General features: G+C 47.1%; 1 protein-coding gene across 2 annotated transcripts in view; it reads right to left on the minus strand.

The window, feature by feature from the left end:
* Positions 1 to 2,825: 2,825 nt before the first annotated feature.
* The window catches only part of smarcal1 (SWI/SNF related, matrix associated, actin dependent regulator of chromatin, subfamily a-like 1), a 124,853-nt gene continuing 108,262 nt past the window's right edge, over positions 2,826 to 19,416 (minus strand). For both annotated transcript variants that reach the window (XM_048535072.2, XM_048535074.2), the window contains exon 17: positions 2,826 to 3,103. In XM_048535072.2, the coding sequence (XP_048391029.1) occupies positions 2,870 to 3,103 (234 nt within the window). In that variant the 3' untranslated portion in view covers positions 2,826 to 2,869. The remainder of the gene's footprint in view (positions 3,104 to 19,416) is intronic.

The raw sequence follows: 19,416 nt of genomic DNA on the forward strand, positions 1-19,416 counted from the left end.
AACTTAAGGTTGGGGTGGAAGGTGTTAGTGAAGTGGATGAACTGTTCGACTCATGGGAGCACGAGGTGGCACCGATACAGTCATTCACATAATGGAGGAAGAGGTGAGGTTTAGGGCCAGTGTAGGTACGGAAGAGGGACTGTTCCACGTAACCTACAAAGAGGTGGCATAGCTTGGGCCCATGTGGGTACCCATGGCCACCCCTTTGTCTGCGGGAAGTGGAAGGAATTGAAAGAGAAGTTAAGGGTGATGACGAGTTCAGCTAAGCGGATGAGGGTGTCAGTGGACAGGGACATTGGGAGTTCTTACTATCTCATTACTGCAGTGATGGTTTCCTATACCAATAACGAAATGCCCGCAGCTCTCTAACATCTACCTTCATCATGCCTGAAACGTTTATACTCTGGTATGCTGAGCTGCCAGTCCTGCCTTTCTTTCAACTATATTTCATTGACTGCAAATAATATTATATTTCCATGTGCTGATCAATGCTCTAAGGTCATCCACCTTATCAGTCAATTTCCTTGCTTTAAGACAAAATAGCTTTCTAGGCCTCCCATGTGTCTTATCCAACCTACGTCTTTGCCATGTCCTGGATTTTCTCAGTATGCCTTCTAAGTCTAATCGGGCCTTGCTCCTGACTTCACATCCACTGTGTGCCCCATCTCCTTGCTAAATCAGTTTAAAACCTCCACAACTACACAAGCAAATCTCTCAGCAAAGATCCATTCCAGTCAGGTGCAACCTATGCAGTTTGTACAGATCCCACCTATCCCAGAAACTGTATCAATGGTCCAAAAATCTAAAGGCCTCCTACACTATCCCTTCAGCCAAACATTCATCTGGCCGCCACCTTCTTAACAGCAATTAGGGATGGGCAATAAATGACTTCCACTAAAATAGTGGAGGAGGAGGAGGAGGCAAGGTTCAGGCTCCTGATCCCGGGGCTCATCTGCTCTTATTTTCATCTGCATTTCTTTTTCTTCATCTTTTATCGCGGAGGGTAAGTGTGGGACCAGTACGTATCTGGCCTTGGTATCATCGGCTAATACATCAGTGGCAGCAAAAAGAATAAGTGTCGATTTTGACATTAGTGGGTCCAGCACAGACAGTGGTGAGGTGGTGATAGGAGTAGCAATGATTGTGGTGAACAGATGGTGCCTGTGGAGTGGTGACTTTGACATTAGTGGATTTCATGCAGGTGATGGAGGTGGAGGGGGCTCAGGATGGTGGAGGCGGTAGGATGAAGATGAACTCTTTGTCACCCTTTTAAAAATTTTTTTTATTCTTAAGCTATTCAAAATGGCTCCTGATCGTGGTGACATTTGAAGCTTTTCACAATATCTTACTGTATTATTCACTATAAAATACACATGACATTGATGCAAATGTTAGCCAGCTAATGATGCTCATGTTCCATGAGTGAAAATAAATGTTAATGTTTTTAGTCCAATATGACTCTCAAGAAGGTGCTATCCTTACCTGGTATGCCGTTCATATAATCGCCAAATCCGTAGGGTCACTGATATTTTCAATAAAGTTGATAAATTCTTAGATATTAAAGGCATCAAGGGTTGTGGAGGGAAACAGGAATACAACATTGTCCCAATGGATCAGCCAAGATCATGCAGAATGGCAGAGCAAGTTGGAAGGGTCCATTCCTTCAGTGTTGCTGGTCAAAATCCTGGAACTCCCTCCATAGCAACATTGTGGACCTACCCACAGTACATGGCCTACAGTGACAGCATACCACTTCCTTCTCAAGGACAATTTGGAATAAATGTTGGCCCAATCAGCAACACTGTCCCACGAGTGAATTAAAGAAAAATCTGAGCCGCATTTTGTTTCTCTCAAGGGTAGAATGTTATGAGCTGACGTGATCCAAAGATTAATTGTATAAAAAGGATATACAGATTCATCTAAATATATCATGAACTTTGTGGAGGAAAAGGCATGGGGTACAACAATGTTAGACGTGCAAGGAGCAAGGAGCTTTGATAGAATCATACAGCTTGGAAACTTTTTCGATGGAGGTCAAGAAGCCCAGACTGTGGGTAATGAGTGTATTTTTGAACTCAGTCAGAGAATTCAAGACCTTCCTAAGAAGCAACAGTCCAATGCGACTTTACAATTCTTCTCAGCAAAGTGCATGAGCTACATGATTAGTTGGCATCTGCCCCACCATCTCCAGAAAAGGGAATGTGCCAATTATAGCTGTTCCAGTGCCAGCAGCTTGTGTTTGCAGAATAACTTTGGATTCAGAACACCATTTTGGACAATCCGTGAAATTCTCTCTTTGTGAGTTTGCGTGTGTTCACGCTTCTTTCGTTAAAAAGAAATTTTATATATACAAACTTGGTCAATAATTGTTGCATCTTCATTTGAGGTCTGTAACAAGTTATTTTGTTGCTGACTAAAGAAACCTGGCTGACTTGTTCATACATTGAACTAGACACACAGTGTTGTAGAATTGTCCATTTCACCAACGTGTTCAATTTAAATTTTGATGTGACCAATGGAGGAAATGGGATTAGAAAAAAAGTGGTACACACCTCCAATCTAAGAGATAACAACCTACACCACCTCAACACAACCCCACATTCCCCTTAACGTACAACTCACACCCCTTCGGGTTGTTTCTGGACGATTCAGCACTTGATGTAGGTATAAAAACTGTAAATACTCTTCACCAAACTTTTCCAGACAAACAGGATTCTCAGCTGTACTTCCTTATAAAACATAGTTTTATAAGGAAGTTTAAGACTATTTTTACTGTAAATTATTTACAAAATGTACGCATTTACAAAAGTATGTGCAGACTGAACTCATGTTGATTTTCTGGTTGAATTTATTATTTCAAACAATCTCATTATTTGATAAAATACTCCTCAATCCGTCTCTTTTTAAGGGGGCTTTCTGTATCATTAGATTGTTGTGAAACTTCGGTGCCAGTGCAGAAGCTGCTTCCAGGATTGATGCCGGTATCCTGGTGAGAATCAAGACACATATCAGCAGCCTCAAGCAGAAGAGCTTCATCATCTAGGTCTTCAGAATCAGCAAATGCTGTTTGGAAAAAGTCAACCATTTTCATCTGCCTTGGACCCTAAAGACAAATACAAACAAGCTCAGAATCATCAAACTGAAAGCAACAAAAAGTCAAGTGTCCAAATCCAAGTCAAAAAGCCTACATCTAAAGACCAGAAGGAAGCCGCCACCTACTCCCAAGATCTTGAAAGTGGCCACTTGTTGTTCCCACACCAGTCCAGGGCACACCAGAATCTCCAAATTGTTGGTCAATCTGATGTAGAAACCAGGAACAAGGACTAGGTCATAGAATCATAGAGTCATACAGCACAGGTTTCCCACCTCAACTACCATGCAGATAATGCAATCCAGGTTCGTACCACCCTCTTCATGAAAGAGCTTTTCACCTTAAAATGATGCCCCTTTGTTATTGATTCTCCAAGGTGACCAGCTGCTTTCTATCCATCCTACCCATGCCCTATGTTATCTTATACACCTCCTCTTCTCTGCTCTGGAAGAAACAACAAAAATGTATTCAGATAATGGGAACTGCAGATGCTGGAGAATCCAAGATAACAAAATGTGAAGCTGGATGAACACAGCAGGTCATGCAGCATCTCAGGAGCACAAAAGCTGACGTTTCGGGCCTAGACCCTTCATCAGCGAGGGGGATGGGGAGAGGGTTCTGGAATAAATAGGGAGAGAGGGGGAGGCGGACCGAAGATGGAGAGAAAAGAAGACAGGTGGAGAGGAGAGTATAGGTGGGGAGGTAGGGAGGGGATAGGTCAGTCCAGGGAAGACGGACTGGTCAAGGAGGTGGGATGAGGTTAGTAGGTAGGAAATGGAGGTGCGGCTTGAGGTAGGAGGAAGGGATGGGTGAGAGGAAGAACAGGTTAGGGAGGCGGAGACAGGCTGGGCTGGTTGTGGGATGCGATGGGGGAAGGGGAGATTTTGAAGCTGGTGAAATCCACATTGATACCATTGGGCTGCAGGGTTCCCAAGCGGAATATGAGTTGCTGTTCTTGCAACCTTCAGGTGGCATCATTGTGGCACTGCAGGAGGCCCATGATGGACATGTCATCTAAAGAATGGGAGGGGGAGTTGAAATGGTTTGCGACTGGGAGGTGCAGTTGTTTATTGCGAACCAAACAGAGGTGTTCTGCAAAGCGGTCCCCAAGCCTCCGCTCGGTTTCCCCGATGTAGAGGAAGCCACACTGGGTACGATGGATACAGTATACCACATTGGCAGATGTGCAGGTGAACCTTTGCTTAATATGGAAAATCATCTTGGGGCCTGGGATAGGGGTGAGGGAGGTGGTGTGGGGGCAAGCGTAGCACTTCCTGCGGTTGCAGGGGAAGGTGCTGGGTGTGGTGGGGTTGGAGGGGAGTGTGGAGCGAACAAGGGAGTCATGGAGAGAGTGGTCTCTCCGGAAGGCAGACAAAGGTGGCGATGGAAAAATGTCTTGGGTGGTGGGGTCGGATTGTAGATGGCGGAAGTGTCGGAGGATGATGCGTTGTATCCGGAGGTTGGTGGGGTGGTGTGTGAGAATGAGGGGGATCCTCTTTGGGCGGTTGTGGCAGGGGCGGGGTGTGAGGGATGTGTTGCGGGAAATGCGGGAGACGCGGTCAAGGGCGTTCTCGATCACTGTTTGGGGGCAAGTTGCGCTCCTTGAAGAACTTGGACATCTGGGATGTGCGGGAGTGGAATGCCTCATCCTGGGAGCAGATGCGGCGGAGGTGGAAGAATTGGGAATAGGGGATGGAATTTTTGCAGGTGAGTGGGTGGGAGTAGGTGTATTCTAGGTAGCTGTGGGAGTCGGTGGGCTTCCTGCAAAAATTCCATCCCCTGTTCCCAATTCCTCTGCCTCCGCCGCATCTCCATGACTCCCTTGTTCGCTCCACACTCCCCTCCAACCCCACCACACCCGGCATCTTCTCCTGCAACCGCAGGAAGTACTACACTTGCCCCCACACCTCCTCCCTCACCCCCATCCCAGGCCCCAGGATGACTTTCCATATTAAGCAGAGGTTCACCTGCACATCTGCCAAAGTGGTATACTGTATCCATTGTACCCGGTGTGGCTTCCTCTACATTGGGGAAACCAAGCGGAGGCTTGGGGGCCACTCTGCAGGACACCTCCGCTCGGTTCGCAATAAACAACTGCACCTCCCAGTCGTGAACCATTTCCACTCCCCCTCCCATTCTTTAGATGACATGTCCATCATGGGCCTCCTGCAGTGCCACAATGATGCCACCCGAAGGTTGGAGGAACAGCAACTCATATTCCGCTTGGGAACCCTGCAGCCCAATGGTATCAATGTGGATTTCACCAGCTTCAAAATCTCCCCTTCCCCCATCGCATCCCACAACCAGCCCAGTTTGTCCCCTCCCCCCACTGCATCTCAAAACCAGCCCAGCCTGTCTCCGCCTCCCTAACCTGTTCTTCCTCTCACCTCAAGCCGCACCTCCATTTCCTACCTACTAACCTCATCCCACCTCCTTGACCTGTCCGTGTTCCCTGGACTGACCTATCCCCTCCCTACCTCCCCACCTATACTCTCTCCACCTATCTTCTTTTCTCTCCATCTTCGGTCTGCCTCCCCCTCTCTCCCTATTTATTCCAGAACCCTCTCCCCATCCCCCTCGCTGATGAAGCGTCTAGGCCCGAAACGTCAGCTATTGCGCTCCTGAGATGCTGCTTGGCCTGCTGTGTTCATCCAGCTTCACACTTTGTTATCTAAAAATCTATTCAGCCTTTCTTCGTAGCCAAGATGCTCCATCTCAGGCAACATCCTAATGAATCTCCTGTACACCCTCTCCAGTGCAATCACATCTTCCCTACAGTGTAGTGACCAGAGCTACAGGTAGTACTCTCGCTTTATTCAGTTCATTTTGTACAACTCCAACGTAGCCTCTCTGCTCTTAATATCTAAGCCACGATTGAGAAGACAAGTATCCCATATCCCTACTTAACCACCCTGTTAACCTGTCCTGCTGCCTTCAGGGATTTGTGGACAAGCACTAAATTCCTCCACCACCACCCTCAGCAGTGTGTTCCAGACTCCTACCACACTCTGTTTAAAAAAAAACTTGCCCCTCACGTCTCCTTTGAACCTTCCCTCTCCAACTTTAAACATATGCCCCCTAGGATTAGACATTCCAACTCTGGGAAAAAAATTCTGACTTTAAACCTATCTCTACATCTCATAATTTTATAGACTTCTATCAAATTTCTCCTCAGACTGCATTGCTCAAGAGAAAACAACCTGAGTTTTTCGAAGACCATAAGACATAAGAGTGGAAATAAGGCCATTCGGCCCATCGAATCCACTCTGCCATTTAATCATGGCTGATGTGCATTTCAACTCCACTTCCCTGCACTCTCCCTGTAGCCCTTGATTCCTTGTGAGATCAAGAATTGATCAATCTCTGCCCTGAAGACGTTTAACGTCCCAGCCTCCACTGCACTCCGTGGCAATGAATTCCACAGACCCACCGCTCTCTGGCTGAAGAAATGTCTCCTCATTTCCGTTATAAATTTACCCCCTCTAATTCTAAGGCTGTGCCCACGGGTCCTTGTCTCCTTGCCTAACTGAAACTTCCCAGCGTCCACCCTTTCTAAGCAATACATTATCTTGTAAGTTTCTAAACCCTCAACCTTCTAAACTCTAATGAATACAATCCGAGGATCCTCAGCCTTTCATCATATGTTAAACCTACGATTCTAGGGATCATCTGTGTGAATCTCCACTGGACATGCTCCAGCGCCAGTATGTCCTTCCTGAGATGTGGGGCCCAAAATTGGACACAGCATTCTAAATGGGGCCTAACTAGAGCTTTATAAAGTCTCAGAAGCACATCACTGCTTTTATATTCCAACCCTCTTGAGATAAACGACAACATTACATTCGCTTTCTTAATGACAGACTCTACCTGCAAGTTAACCTTTAGACAATCCTGGACCAACATTCGCAGATCCCTTTGTACTTCTGCTTCACAAATTTTCTCACTGTTTAGAAAATAGTCCATGCCTGTATTCTTTTTTCCAAAGTGCAAAAGCTAGCTATTGCTACTCCTTATAGCTCAGATTCTCTAATCCAGGCAATATCCTGGTAAACCTCTTCCTCACCCTCTCCAAAGCCTCCACATCCTTATTGTAACGTGGTGACCAGAACTGAATGCAATATTCCAAATGTGACCTAACCAAAATCTTACAAAGTTGCCTGATTCTTGTACTAAATTTCCTCATCAATAAAGGCACGCAGCATGCCACACACCTATCTATACCTCTCATGATCATATGTACTTCTGTAACATCCCTCTCAGCTTCCTATGCTCCAAAGAAAAAAAAAGTCCTAGCTTGTCCAACCTCGCCCTATAAACTCAGTCCCTTGAGTCCTGGCAACATCATTGTAAATTTCTTCAGCACTCGTTCCAGTTTAATATCATCCTTCCTATAGAAAAGTAACCAAAACTGAACACAAGACTCTGAATGCGGCCTCACCAACGTCCTGTACATCTGCAATATAGCTTCCCAACTTCTGTACTCAATGCCCTGACTGATGAAGGCCAGTGTGTCAAAAGCCTTTTTTACTGCCCTATCTACTTGTGACTCCACTTTCATGCACCTGAGCTCCAAGGTCCTTCTGTTCCACTACACTCCTTAAGTTATGGAGGATGCTAGCTATGAAGAGAAGTTGAGTAGATTAGGATTATTTTTATTAGAAAGACGGAGATTGAGGGGGGACCTGATTGAGGTCTACAAAATCATGAGGGGTATAGACAGGGTGGATAGCAAGAAGCTTTTTCCCAGAGTGGGGCACTCAATTCCTGGGGGTCATGAGTTAAAAGTGAGAGGAGGAATGTTTAAGAGAGATATGCATGGAAAGTATTTTACACAGAGGGTGGTGGGTGCCTGGAACGCGTTGCCAGCAAAGGTGGTAGACGCAGACACGTTAGCATCTTTTAAGATATATTTGGACAGGTACATGGGATGGGCAGGGAGCAAATGGATACAGACCCTTAGAAAATATACTGACAGGTTAGTCAGAGGATCTCGATCGGCGCAGGCTTGGAGGACCGAAGGGCCTGTTCCTGTGCTGTAATTTTCTTTGTTTAAACACAGAAGAGAAATATTCATTTAGGACTTTGCCCTTCTCTTATGGTTCCACACAGACATTACCACTTTGTTCCTTGAGGGGTCCTATTCTCTCTCTAGTTATTCTTTTTCCTTTAACATGCTTAAAGACTCTCTCTGGATTCACCCTAAACTTCTCAGTCAAAGCTATCTCATGCCTGCTTTCAACCCTCCCAATTTCCTTCTTCAGTAAACTCCTGATTCCCTATATACCTCCAGGGATTCCCTTGATCCCAGCTGCCTGTGCCTGACCCTTGCCGCCTCCTTCTTTTTCTGGTCAAAGCCTCAATATCACTCGTCATTCAGGTTTCCCTACTCCTGTCAACCTTGTCCTTCACCCTCACAGGAACATAAAGATCTTGAACTCTAGCTATTACACTTTTAAAGGCCTCCCGCTTGCCAGAGGTCCCTTTACCTGCAAACAAACTGCTCCAACCAATCTGAGTTCATCAGCCTTACCTCTCAGCCCTCTTGCATTGAAATAGATGCAACTGAACCCACTAGTAATTGCTCACTCCCTTATATTTTCATTCTGACCTGTCCCTTGAACTTGCTATTTCTGATCACTGCATCTCCTTCCAGCCTCGTACTTGCCTCCCTGCTGTTGAGGATTCCATACCCTGCCATTCTCATTTAAACTCTCCCTTGCAGCACAGGCAAATCAACCTATCAGGATATTGGTCTCCCTCCAGTTCAGGTGCAACCCGTCCAGGTCACCTCTGCCCCAGAAAAGATCCCAATGATCCTGGAATCTGAATACCGGCCCCCGCAACAATTCTTTAGCCACGCATTCATCTGCCATATCCTCCTGTTCTTAGCCTCACCAGCACGTGGCACTGGAAGCAATCCAGACATTACCAGAGTCGAGGTCCTGGTTTTTAACTTTTCCCTTAGCCCTCAATAATCACTCCATAGGTCCTCATCCCTATTTCTACCTTTGTCATTTGCGCCAACGCGCGCTTTGACTTCTGGCTGTTTACCATCCCCCTTCAGAATGTTCTGTAACCACTCTGAGACATCCCAGACCCTGGCACCTGGGAAGTAACGCACCATCGTGGATTCCCATCTGCAGCCACAAAATCTCCTGTCTGTCCCCCTAACTACCGAATTTCCCATCATGAAGGTCCTGTTTACCTTTTGGGCACCTGCATGGGCTTAAGCTATGCCTGCCTCTTTCTAGGTTATGTGGAACAATCCCTCTTCCGTACCTACACTGGCACTAAACCCCACGTCTTCCTCCGTTACATCGATGACTGTATCGGCACTGCCTCGTGCTCCCAAGAGGAATTTAAACAGTTCATCCAGTTCACCAACACCTTCCACTCCAACCTTAAGTTCACCTGGACCATCTCCAACACATCCCTCACCTTCCTGGACCTCTCTGTCTCCATCTCAGGCAACCAACTAGAAACCGATATCCGTTTCAAGCCCACCGACTCCCGCAGCTACCTAGAATACACCTCCTACCACCCACCTTCCTGCAAAAATTCCATCCCCTATTCCCAATTCCTTTGCCTCTGCCACATCTGCTCCCAGGATGAGGCATTCCACTCCCGTACAACTCAGATGTCCTCATTCTTCAAGGACTGCAACATTCTCCGCCTGCGCCACCCCCCCCCCGCCCCCCCACCCCCCGCAGTGGTCAAGAACGCCCTCGACCGTGTCTCCCGCATTTCCCGCAACTCATCCCTCACACCCCGTCCCCGCAATAACCGCCAGAAGAGAATCCCCCTCGTCCTCACATACCACCCCACTAACCTCTGGATCCAACGCATCATCCTCCAACACTTCCACCATCTACAATCAGACCCCATCACCCAAGACATTTTTCCATCCCCACCCTTGTCTGCTTTCTGGAGGTACCACTCTCTCCGCGACTCCCTTGTCCGCTCCATACTCCCCTCCAACCCTACCACACCCGGCACTTTCCCCTGCAACCGCAGGAAGTGCTACATTTAGAACACAGAACATTACAGCACAGTACAGGCCGTTCGGCCCTCGATGTAGTGCCGACCTGTCATACCGATCTCAAGCCCATCTAACCTACACTATTCCATGTACGTCCATATGCTTTTCCAATGCGCCTTAAATGTACCCAAAGTTGGCGAATCTACTACCGTTGCAGGCAAAGTGTTCCATTCCCTTACTACTCTCTGAGTAAAGAAACTACCTCTGACATCTGTCCTATATCTTTCACCCCTCAATTTAAAGCTATGCCCCCTCGTGCTCGCCGTCACCATCCTAGGAAAAAGGCTCTGTCTATCCACCCTATCTAACCCTCTGATTATTTTATATGTTTCAATTAAGTCACCTCTCAACCTTCTTCTCTCTCAAGAAAACAGCCTCAAGTCTCTCAGCCTTTCCTCGTAAGACCTTCCCTCCATACCAGGCAACATCCTAATAAATCTCCTCTGCACCCTTTCCAAAGCTTCCACATCCTTCTTATAATGCGGTGACCAGAACTGTACACAATACTCCAAGTGCGGCCACACCAGAGTTTTGTACAGCTGCAGCATAACCTCTTGGTTCCAGAACCCGATCCCTCTATTAAAAAAAGCTAAAACACTGTATGCCTTCTTAACAGCCCTGTCAACCTGGGTGGCAACTTTCAAGGATCTGTGTACATGGACACCGAGATCTCTCTGCTCATCTACACTACCAAGAATCTTACCATTTGTCCTGTACTCTGCCTTCCGGTTACTCCTACCAAAGTGCATCACCTCACACTTGCCCTCACACCTCCTCCCTCACCCCCATCTCAGGCCCCAAAACGACTTTCTACATCAAGCAGTTGTTCACCTGCACGTCTGCCAATGTGGTATACTGCATCTGCTATACCTGTTGTGGCCACCTCTACATTGGGGAAACCGAGCAGAAGCTTGGGGACTGCTTTGCAGAACACCTAAGCTCGGTTCGCAATAAACAACTGCACCTCCCAGTCGCGAACTATTTCAATTCCCCCCTCGCATCCCTTAGATGACATGTCCATCCTGGGCCTCCTGCAGTGCCACAGTGATGCCACCTGAAGGTTGCAGGAACAGCAACTCATATTCCGCTTGGGAGCCGTTCAGCCCAATGGCATTAATATAGATTTCACAAGCTTCAAAATCTCCCCTCCCCCCCCACTGGATCCCAAAACCAGCCCAGCTTGTCCCTGCCTCCCTAACCTGTTCTTCCTCCCACCTATCCCGTCCTCACCTCACGCTGCGCTTCCATTTCCTACCTACTCTTATCCCGACCCTTGACCTGTCTGTCCCCCCCCAGACTGACCTATCCCCTCACTACCTCCCCACCTACACTCACCTCTACTTGCTCCATCCCCGCCCCTTTAACTTGTGTCCCCTCTCCACCTATCTTCTCCTCTATCCATCTTCAATCCGCCTCCCCCTCTCTCCCTATTTATTCCAGAGCCCTCACCCCATCCCCCTCTCTGATGAAGGGTCTAGGCCCGAAATGTCAGCTTTTGTGCTCCTGAGATGCTGCTTGGCCTGCTGTGTTCATCTCACCCCACATTTTATTATCTTGGATTCTCCAGCATCTGCAGTTCCCATTATCTCTCCTCTACCTTTACCTTTTCCCACTGTAATCCTAGAGCTAGTCATACTGCCAGCAACCTTGGCTACACATGCTTTCCCCTGAACGGTCATCCCATCCCAACAGCATCCAAAACAGTACACTTATTTTCGAGGGGAATGGCCAAAGGGGATTCCTGCACTCTCTGCCTACTCCCTTTGCCTGTCATGCTGGTCACCCAGCTACTCTCTGCCTGCACCTTAGGCGTGACCACCTCACTAAAACGTTTATGATGCTCTCAGCATCTCAGATGATCCTGAGTGTATCCAGCTCTGGTTCCAGCTCCTGAACACGGTCTCCCACAAGCTGCAGCTGTGTGCACTTCTCCTAGATGTAGTCATTAGGGACAATGGAACGCTCCCTGATCTCCCACAGTCTGCAGGATGAACATGGAGAAGACAGAGGGTGCAGTAGATGGAAAGTATTCAGCCTGGAGCTCGGTGACACATGGTGTTCTGCAGAGATCTGTTCTGGGACTTCTGCTCGTTGTGGTCTTTATAAATGACTTGGATGAGAAAGTGGAAGGGTGGGTTAGTAAGTTTGCTGATGACACAAAGGTTGGTGGAGTTACGGACAGCGTGGAGGGCTGTTGTAGGTTGCAATGGATCATTGACAGGATGCAGAGCTGGGCAAAGAAGTAACAGAAGGAATTCAACCCAGAAAAGTGTGAAGTGATTCATTTTGAAAGGTCGAATTTGAATGCAGAATACAGGGTTAATGGCAGCATTCTTGAAGTGTGGAAGAACAGAGGGATCTTGGAGTCCACGTTCACAGATCCCTCAAAGTTGCAACCCAAGTTGATATGGCTATTGAGAAGACGTATGATCTGTTGGCTTTCATTGGTAGGGAAATTGAGTTTAAGAGCAGTGAGGTTACGCTGCAGCTCTATAAAACTCTGGTTAGACCACACTTGGAATGTTGTGTTCAGTTCTAGTCACCTCATTATAGGAAAGATGTGCAAGCTTCAGAGAGGGTGCAGAGAAGATTTACCGGGATGCTGCCTGGACTGTAGGGCAGGTCTTCTGGAGGAAAGGTTGAGGGAGCTAGGGCTTTTTTCATTGGAGTGAAGAAGGATGAGGGGTGACTTGATAAAGGTTACAAGATGATGAGAGGCATAGATAGAGTGGATAGTCAGAGACTTTTTCGCAGAGTGGAAATTACTATTTCGAGAGGGCATAATTTTATGGTGGTTGGAGGAAGGTATAGGGGAGATGTCGGAGGTAGGTTCTTCACAAAGAGAGTGGTGGGTGCTTGGAATGTACTGCCGGCAGTGGTGGTAGTGGAGTCAGATACATTAGGGACATTTAAGCGACTCTTGGATAGGGACATGGATGATAGTAAAATGTAGGGTATGCAGGGTACTTTGATCTTAAGAGTTGGATACTCTGTCAGCACAACATTGTGGGCTGAAAGGCCTGTACTGTTCTATGTTCTATCACGTCTCTCTCAACCTGTTTTTGCTTAGAGGAGGAGGGAGGGAGAGAGAAACACCACATTGATGTAATGTTTGGGGCTGAAGTAGTCTTTGATTGCAGACCCACAATGATCCATTCTTCAGTGGAGGTGCCTGCTTCCAGGCTGCAATGGATGTGCCAATGTGACGCCTCTGCTGGACGACAGATCATTTACATATACTGCAAAAAACAGAGTACCCAAGATTGATCCCTGTGGAACACGACTAGTTATCGCTTTCCATTCTGAAAAACATCCTTCCACCGCTACCCTGTGTCTTCTGTGACGCATTATCCTCCGACACTTCTGCCATTTACAATCCGACCCCACCACCCAAGACATTTTTCCATCCCCTCCCCTGTCAGCTTTCCGGAGAGACCACTCTCTCCGTGACTCCCTTGTTCGCTCCACACTGCCCTCCAACCCCACCACACCCGGCACCTTCCCCTGCAACCGCAGGAAATGCTACACCTGTCCCCACACCTCCTCCCTCACCCCCATCCCAGGCCCCAAGATGACATTCCACATTAAGCAGAGGTTCACCTGCACATCTGCCAATGTGGTATACTGCATCCACTGTACCCGGTGCGGCTTCCTCTACATTGGGGAAACCAAGCGGAGGCTTGGGGACCGCTTTGCAGAACACCTCCGCTCAGTTCGCAACAAACAACTGCACCTCCCAGTCGCAAACCATTTCCACTCCCCCTCCCATTCTCTAGATGACATGTCCATCATGGGCCTCCTGCACTGCCACAATGATGCCACCCGAAGGTTGCAGGAACAGCAACTCATATTCCGCCTGGGAACCCTGCAGCCATATGGTATCAATGTGGACTTCACCAGTTTCAAAATCTCCCCTTCCCCTACTGCATCCCTAAACCAGCCCAGTTCGTCCCCCCCCCCACTGCACCACACAACCAGCCCAGCTCTTCCCCCCCCACCCACTGCATCCCAAAACCAGTCCAACCTGTCTCTGCCTCCCTAACCGGTTCTTCCTCTCACCCATCCCTTCCTCCCACCCCAAGCCGCACCCCCAGCTACCTACTAACCTCATCCCACCTCCTTGACCTGTCCGTCTTCCCTGGACCGACCTATCCCCTCCCTACCTCCCCACCTACACTCTCTCCACCTATCTTCTTTACTCTCCATCTTCGGTCCGCCTCCCCCTCTCTCCCTATTTATTCCAGTTCCCTCTCCCCATCCCCCTCTCTGATGAAGGGTCTAGGCCCGAAACGTCAGCTTTTGTGCTCCTGAGATGCTGCTTGGCCTGCTGTGTTCATCCAGCCTCACATTTTATTATCTTGGAATTCTCCAGCATCTGCAGTTCCCATTATCTTCTGTGACCCAGCCAGTTTTGTAACCATCTAGCCAGCCCAAATCCCAGTGAATTTAGTTTCTAAACGTATCTGCCATATGGGACTTTATCAAATACCTTACTGAAGTCCATATGAATTATTTCCACAGCTCTTTCCTCATCAATCATCATTGTCACCTCTTCAAAGAGTTCGATCAGATTGGTGAGACATGACCTTCCCCGTACAAAACCATGCTGCCTGTTGCTAACTAGTCCATTTTCTTACAAATGTACATATATCTTGTCCCTCACTATCTTCTCCAACATGCATATCCTGCACTTTAATCAACTAGTCTTTAAAAACCTCCCACATGCCAGACATAGATTTGTCCTCAAAAAATTGCTCCCAATCTATATTCCCCAGTTCTTCTCTAATTTGGATGTAATTAGCCCTTGCCCAGTTAAACATGCTCACTCGAGGGCCACTCTTGTCCGTGTCTTTTTTTCAGCGGAGAGTGGCGGGAGCTGGGCAGAAGTGAAGTCGGAGCAGAGAGGCAGTTGGGAAGGTAAGTGAGTGCTATTTAAGCATTTACCTCGAAGCCTCAGGTCCTAAACAGTAGGGCCTCCCTCCCTCCTCCTCTAACCTAATTAAGAGTCCACAGACTCACAGCTTGAAGAGCGGGAGTGTCGGTCAGAGGCCTACAGGTGGGTGAATCTCTGCTTTAAAGATTAGAAAATACCTACCTCGACCAGCGGAGCCCTCCTTTCCTGTTCCAGCAGCAGTAAGAGCAGGAGCTCTAACCGCGAAGGACTATCGTGTGTTGTTTAGGTGAGGCTTTTCAATTTATATTTCTTGTGTATTGTGTGATTGATTAAAAGTTTAATTGCATAATTGAAAAAGACCGTAGCAGAGAAGTACTAGAAATTATTGAATACATAAATTGTAAAAGTTAACTAAATAAGTAGTAATGGCTGGACAGGTGATGTGCTGTAGCTGTATGATGTGGGAGCTGGCTGATCCCATTGTGAATGGCAGCGACCACATCTGCAGCAAGTGTTGGTTGCTGGAAGAACTCCGGATCAGAGTAAATGATCTAGAATCTGAGCTTCAAACTCTGCGGCATATCCGGGAGGGGGAGAGTTACCTGGACACTTTGTTTCAGGAGGCAGTCACACCCGGCAGATTAAGTAATTCAAACTCAATAAGCGTTTAGGGACAACAGGGTGTGACTGTAAGTGAGGCAGGTAGGGGATTCCGAGTTCAGGAGTGCAGGAGCCTCAGCCCTTGACCTTGACCAACAGGTATGAGATTCTTGCTCCCTGTACAGATGAGGAAAAGGACGGTGGACAGGATAAGCCAGCTGACCACAGCACCATGGTGCAGAAGGCCATTCAAGAGGGGGGAGCAAAAAGACAGGTAGTTGTTATAGGGGATTCTATTATTAGGGGGACAGATAGTATCCTATGCAAGCCGGATTGGGAGTCCCGCATGGTGTGTTGCCTGCCCGGTGCCAGGGTGCAGGACATCTCCAAACGGCTTGAAAGGATATTGGAGTGGGAGGGGGAGGATCCAGTTGTTGTGGTCCACGTTGGGATTATCAACATAGGCAAAGCTAGGGTAGAGGGCCTGTTCAGGGATTATGAAGCACGAGGAAAGAAATTGAAGTACAGGGCCTCAAGGGTCATAATCTCTGGATTACTGCCTGAGCCACGTGCTAAATGGCATAGGGAAAAGCAAGTCAGGGAAGTAAACATGTATCTAAGGGATTGGTGTGGGAAAGAGGGATTCCATTTCATGGGGCATTGGCATCAGTTTTGGAACCGGGGGGGATCTGTACCATCGGGACAGTCTCCACCTGAACCGATCTGGAACCAGTGTTCTAGTGAAAAGGATAAAAAGGGTCGACAGTAGGACTTTAAACTTCTGAGTCGGGGGGGGGGGGGGGGGGAGGGAAAGTGAAAGAGACAGGGAGAATGGAGTTAAATGGAAAGATAAGCAACAGGCTAGCTTGTGTACAGTTGGGTTTAAGCTCGAGGCAGACTAGGAATACAGCAAAAAGGAAGGACACCTTAAGACATCTTAGGATTTCCAATATCTCTAATAATGATAAGAAAGTTAGCATTAAGGCACTTTACCTAAATGCTCATTGTATTCGCAACAAAGTAGATGAATTAACAGCACAAATCATCTTGAATGATTATGATGTGGTAGGCATCACAGAGACATGGTTGCAGGGAGTTCAGGACTGGCGGTTAAACATTCAAAGATTCACAACTTATCGAAAAGACAGGGAGGTGGGCAGGGGGGTGGGGTTGCCTTGTTAGTTAAGAATGAAATTAAATCTACGGCACTGAATGACATAGGGTCAGAGGATGTGGAGTCTGTGTGGGTGGAGTTGAGGAACCACAAAGGCAAAAAAACTTCAATGGGAGTTATGTACAGATCTCCTAACAGTGATCAGGACCAGGGGCGCAAGATGCACCAGGAAATAGATAGGGCATGTCAGAAAGGCAAGGTCACAGTGATCATGGGGGACTTCAATATGCAGGTGCACTAGGTGAATAATGTTGCCGTTGGATCCAAAGAAAGGGAATTCATGCAATGTTTGCAGGATGGCTTTTTGGAACAGCTTGTGATGGAGCCCACAAGGGAGCAGGCTATTCTGGACTTAGTGTTATGTAATGAGCCTGACTTTATAAAAGATCTTAAAGTAAGGGAACACTTAGGAGGCAGCAATCATAATATGGTAGAGTTCAGTCTGCAGTTTGAAAGAGAGAAGGCAAAAGCGGATGTAATGGTGTTACAGCTAAATAAAGATAATTACAGGGGCATGAGAAAGGAATTGACGAAAATTGAAGAGAAGCAGAGCCTAGCGGGAAGACAGTACAGCAACAATGGCAGGAGTTTCTGGGTGTAATTGAGGACACAGTACAGAGGTTCATCCCAAAGAAAAGAAAGATTATCCGGGGTGGGATTAGACAGCCATGACAAAGGAAGTCAGGAAATGCATCAAAGAAAAAGAGACAGCCTATAAAGTGGCCAAGAGCACTGGGAAATCAGAAGATTGGGAAGACTACAAAAACAAACAGAAGATAACAAAGAGAGAAATAAGGAAGGAGAGGATCAAATATGAAGGTAGGCTAGCTAGTAATGTTAGAAATGATGGGAAACGTTTCTTTCAATACATAAGAAACAAACGAGAGGCAAAAGTAGACACTGGGCCGCTCCAAATTGATGCTGGAAGGCTAGTGATGGGAGATAAGGAAATAGCTGAAGAACTTAATAAGTACTTTGTGTCAGTCTTCACAGTGGAAGACATGAGTAATATGCCAACAATTAGGGAGAGTCGGGGGCAGAGTTAAGTATGGTAGGCATTATGAAAGAGAAAGTGCTAGAAAAGCTAAAAGGTCTAAAAATTGATAAATCTCCTGGCCCCGATGGGCTATATCCTAGAGTTCTGAGGGAGGTGGCTGGGGAAATAGCGGAGGCTTTGGTTGTGATCTTTCAAAAGTCACTGGAGTCAGGGAAAGTCCCAGATGATTGGAAAATTGCTGTTGTAACCCCCTTGTTTAAGAAAGAATCAAGGCAAAAGATGGAAAATCATAGGCAGATTAGCCTAACCACAGTTGTTGGTAAAATTCTAGAATCCATTGTGAAGGATGAGATTTCTAAATTCCTGGAAGTGCAGCGTCAGATTAGAACAAGTCAGCATGGATTTAGTAAGGGGAGGTCGTGCCTGACAAACCTGTTAGAATTCTGTGAAGAGGTAACAAGTAGGTTTGACCAAAGAAACCCATTGGATGTTATCTATCTAAACTTCCAAACGGCCTTTGATAGGGTGCGTCACGGGGGAGGCTGCTGAGCAAGGTGAGGGCCCATGGTGTTCGAGGTGAGCTACTGGCTTAGATTGAAGATTGGCTGTCTGACAGAAGGCAGAGAATTGGGATAAAAGGCTCTTTTTGGGAATGGCAACCAGTGACAAGTGGTGTCCCGCACGGTTCAGTGTTGGGGCAACAGCTGTTCACTTTATATATTAATGATCTGGATGAAGGGACTGGGGGTGTTCTGGCGAAGTTTGCCAATGATACAAAGACAGGTGGACAGGCAGGGAGTACTGAGGAGGTGGGGAGGCTGCAGAGAGATTTAGACAGTTCAGGAGAGTGGTCCTGGAAATGGCTGATGAAATTCAACGTGAGTACATGTGAGGTTTTGCACTTTGGAAAAAAGAATACAGGCATGAACTATTTTCTAAACGGTGAGAAAATTCGTAAAGCAGAAGTACAAAGGGATCTGGGATTGTTTCCAGGATTCTCTAAAAATTAACTTGCAGGTAGAGTCCATGATTAAGAAAGCAAATGTAATGTTGTTGTTTATCTCAAGAGGATTGGAATATAAAAGCAGTGACGTGCTTCTGAGACATTATAAAGCTCTAGTTCGGCCCCATTTAGAATACCGTGTCCAATTTTGGGCCCCACACCCCAGGAAGGACATAATGGCGCTGGTGCGTGTGCAGCGGAGATTTACACGGATGATCCCTGGAATGGTAGGTTTAACGTACGATGAACGGCTAAGGATCCTGGGATTGTATTCATTAGAGTTTAGAAGGTTGAGGGGAGACCTACTAGAAGCTTAGAAGATAATGTATGGCTCAGAAAGGGTGGACGTTGGGAAGTTGTTTCAGTTAGGCAAGGAGGCTAGGTCCAGTGGGCACAGCCTTAGAATTAGAGGGGCTAAATTTATGGAAATGAGGTGACATTTCTTCAGCCAGAGAGTGGTGGGCCTGTGGAATTCATTGCCACGGAGTACAGTGGAGGCCAGGACGTTAAATGCCTTTCAGGCAGAGATCGATAAATTCTTGATCTGACAAGGAATCAAGGGCTACAGGCAGAGTGCAAGGAAGTGGAGTTGAAATGCCCATCAGCCATGATTTAAAT

The sequence above is a fragment of the Stegostoma tigrinum genome, chromosome 7, assembly GCF_030684315.1.
Source record: "Stegostoma tigrinum isolate sSteTig4 chromosome 7, sSteTig4.hap1, whole genome shotgun sequence".
In the NCBI taxonomy this organism is placed as follows: Eukaryota; Metazoa; Chordata; class Chondrichthyes; order Orectolobiformes; family Stegostomatidae; genus Stegostoma; species Stegostoma tigrinum.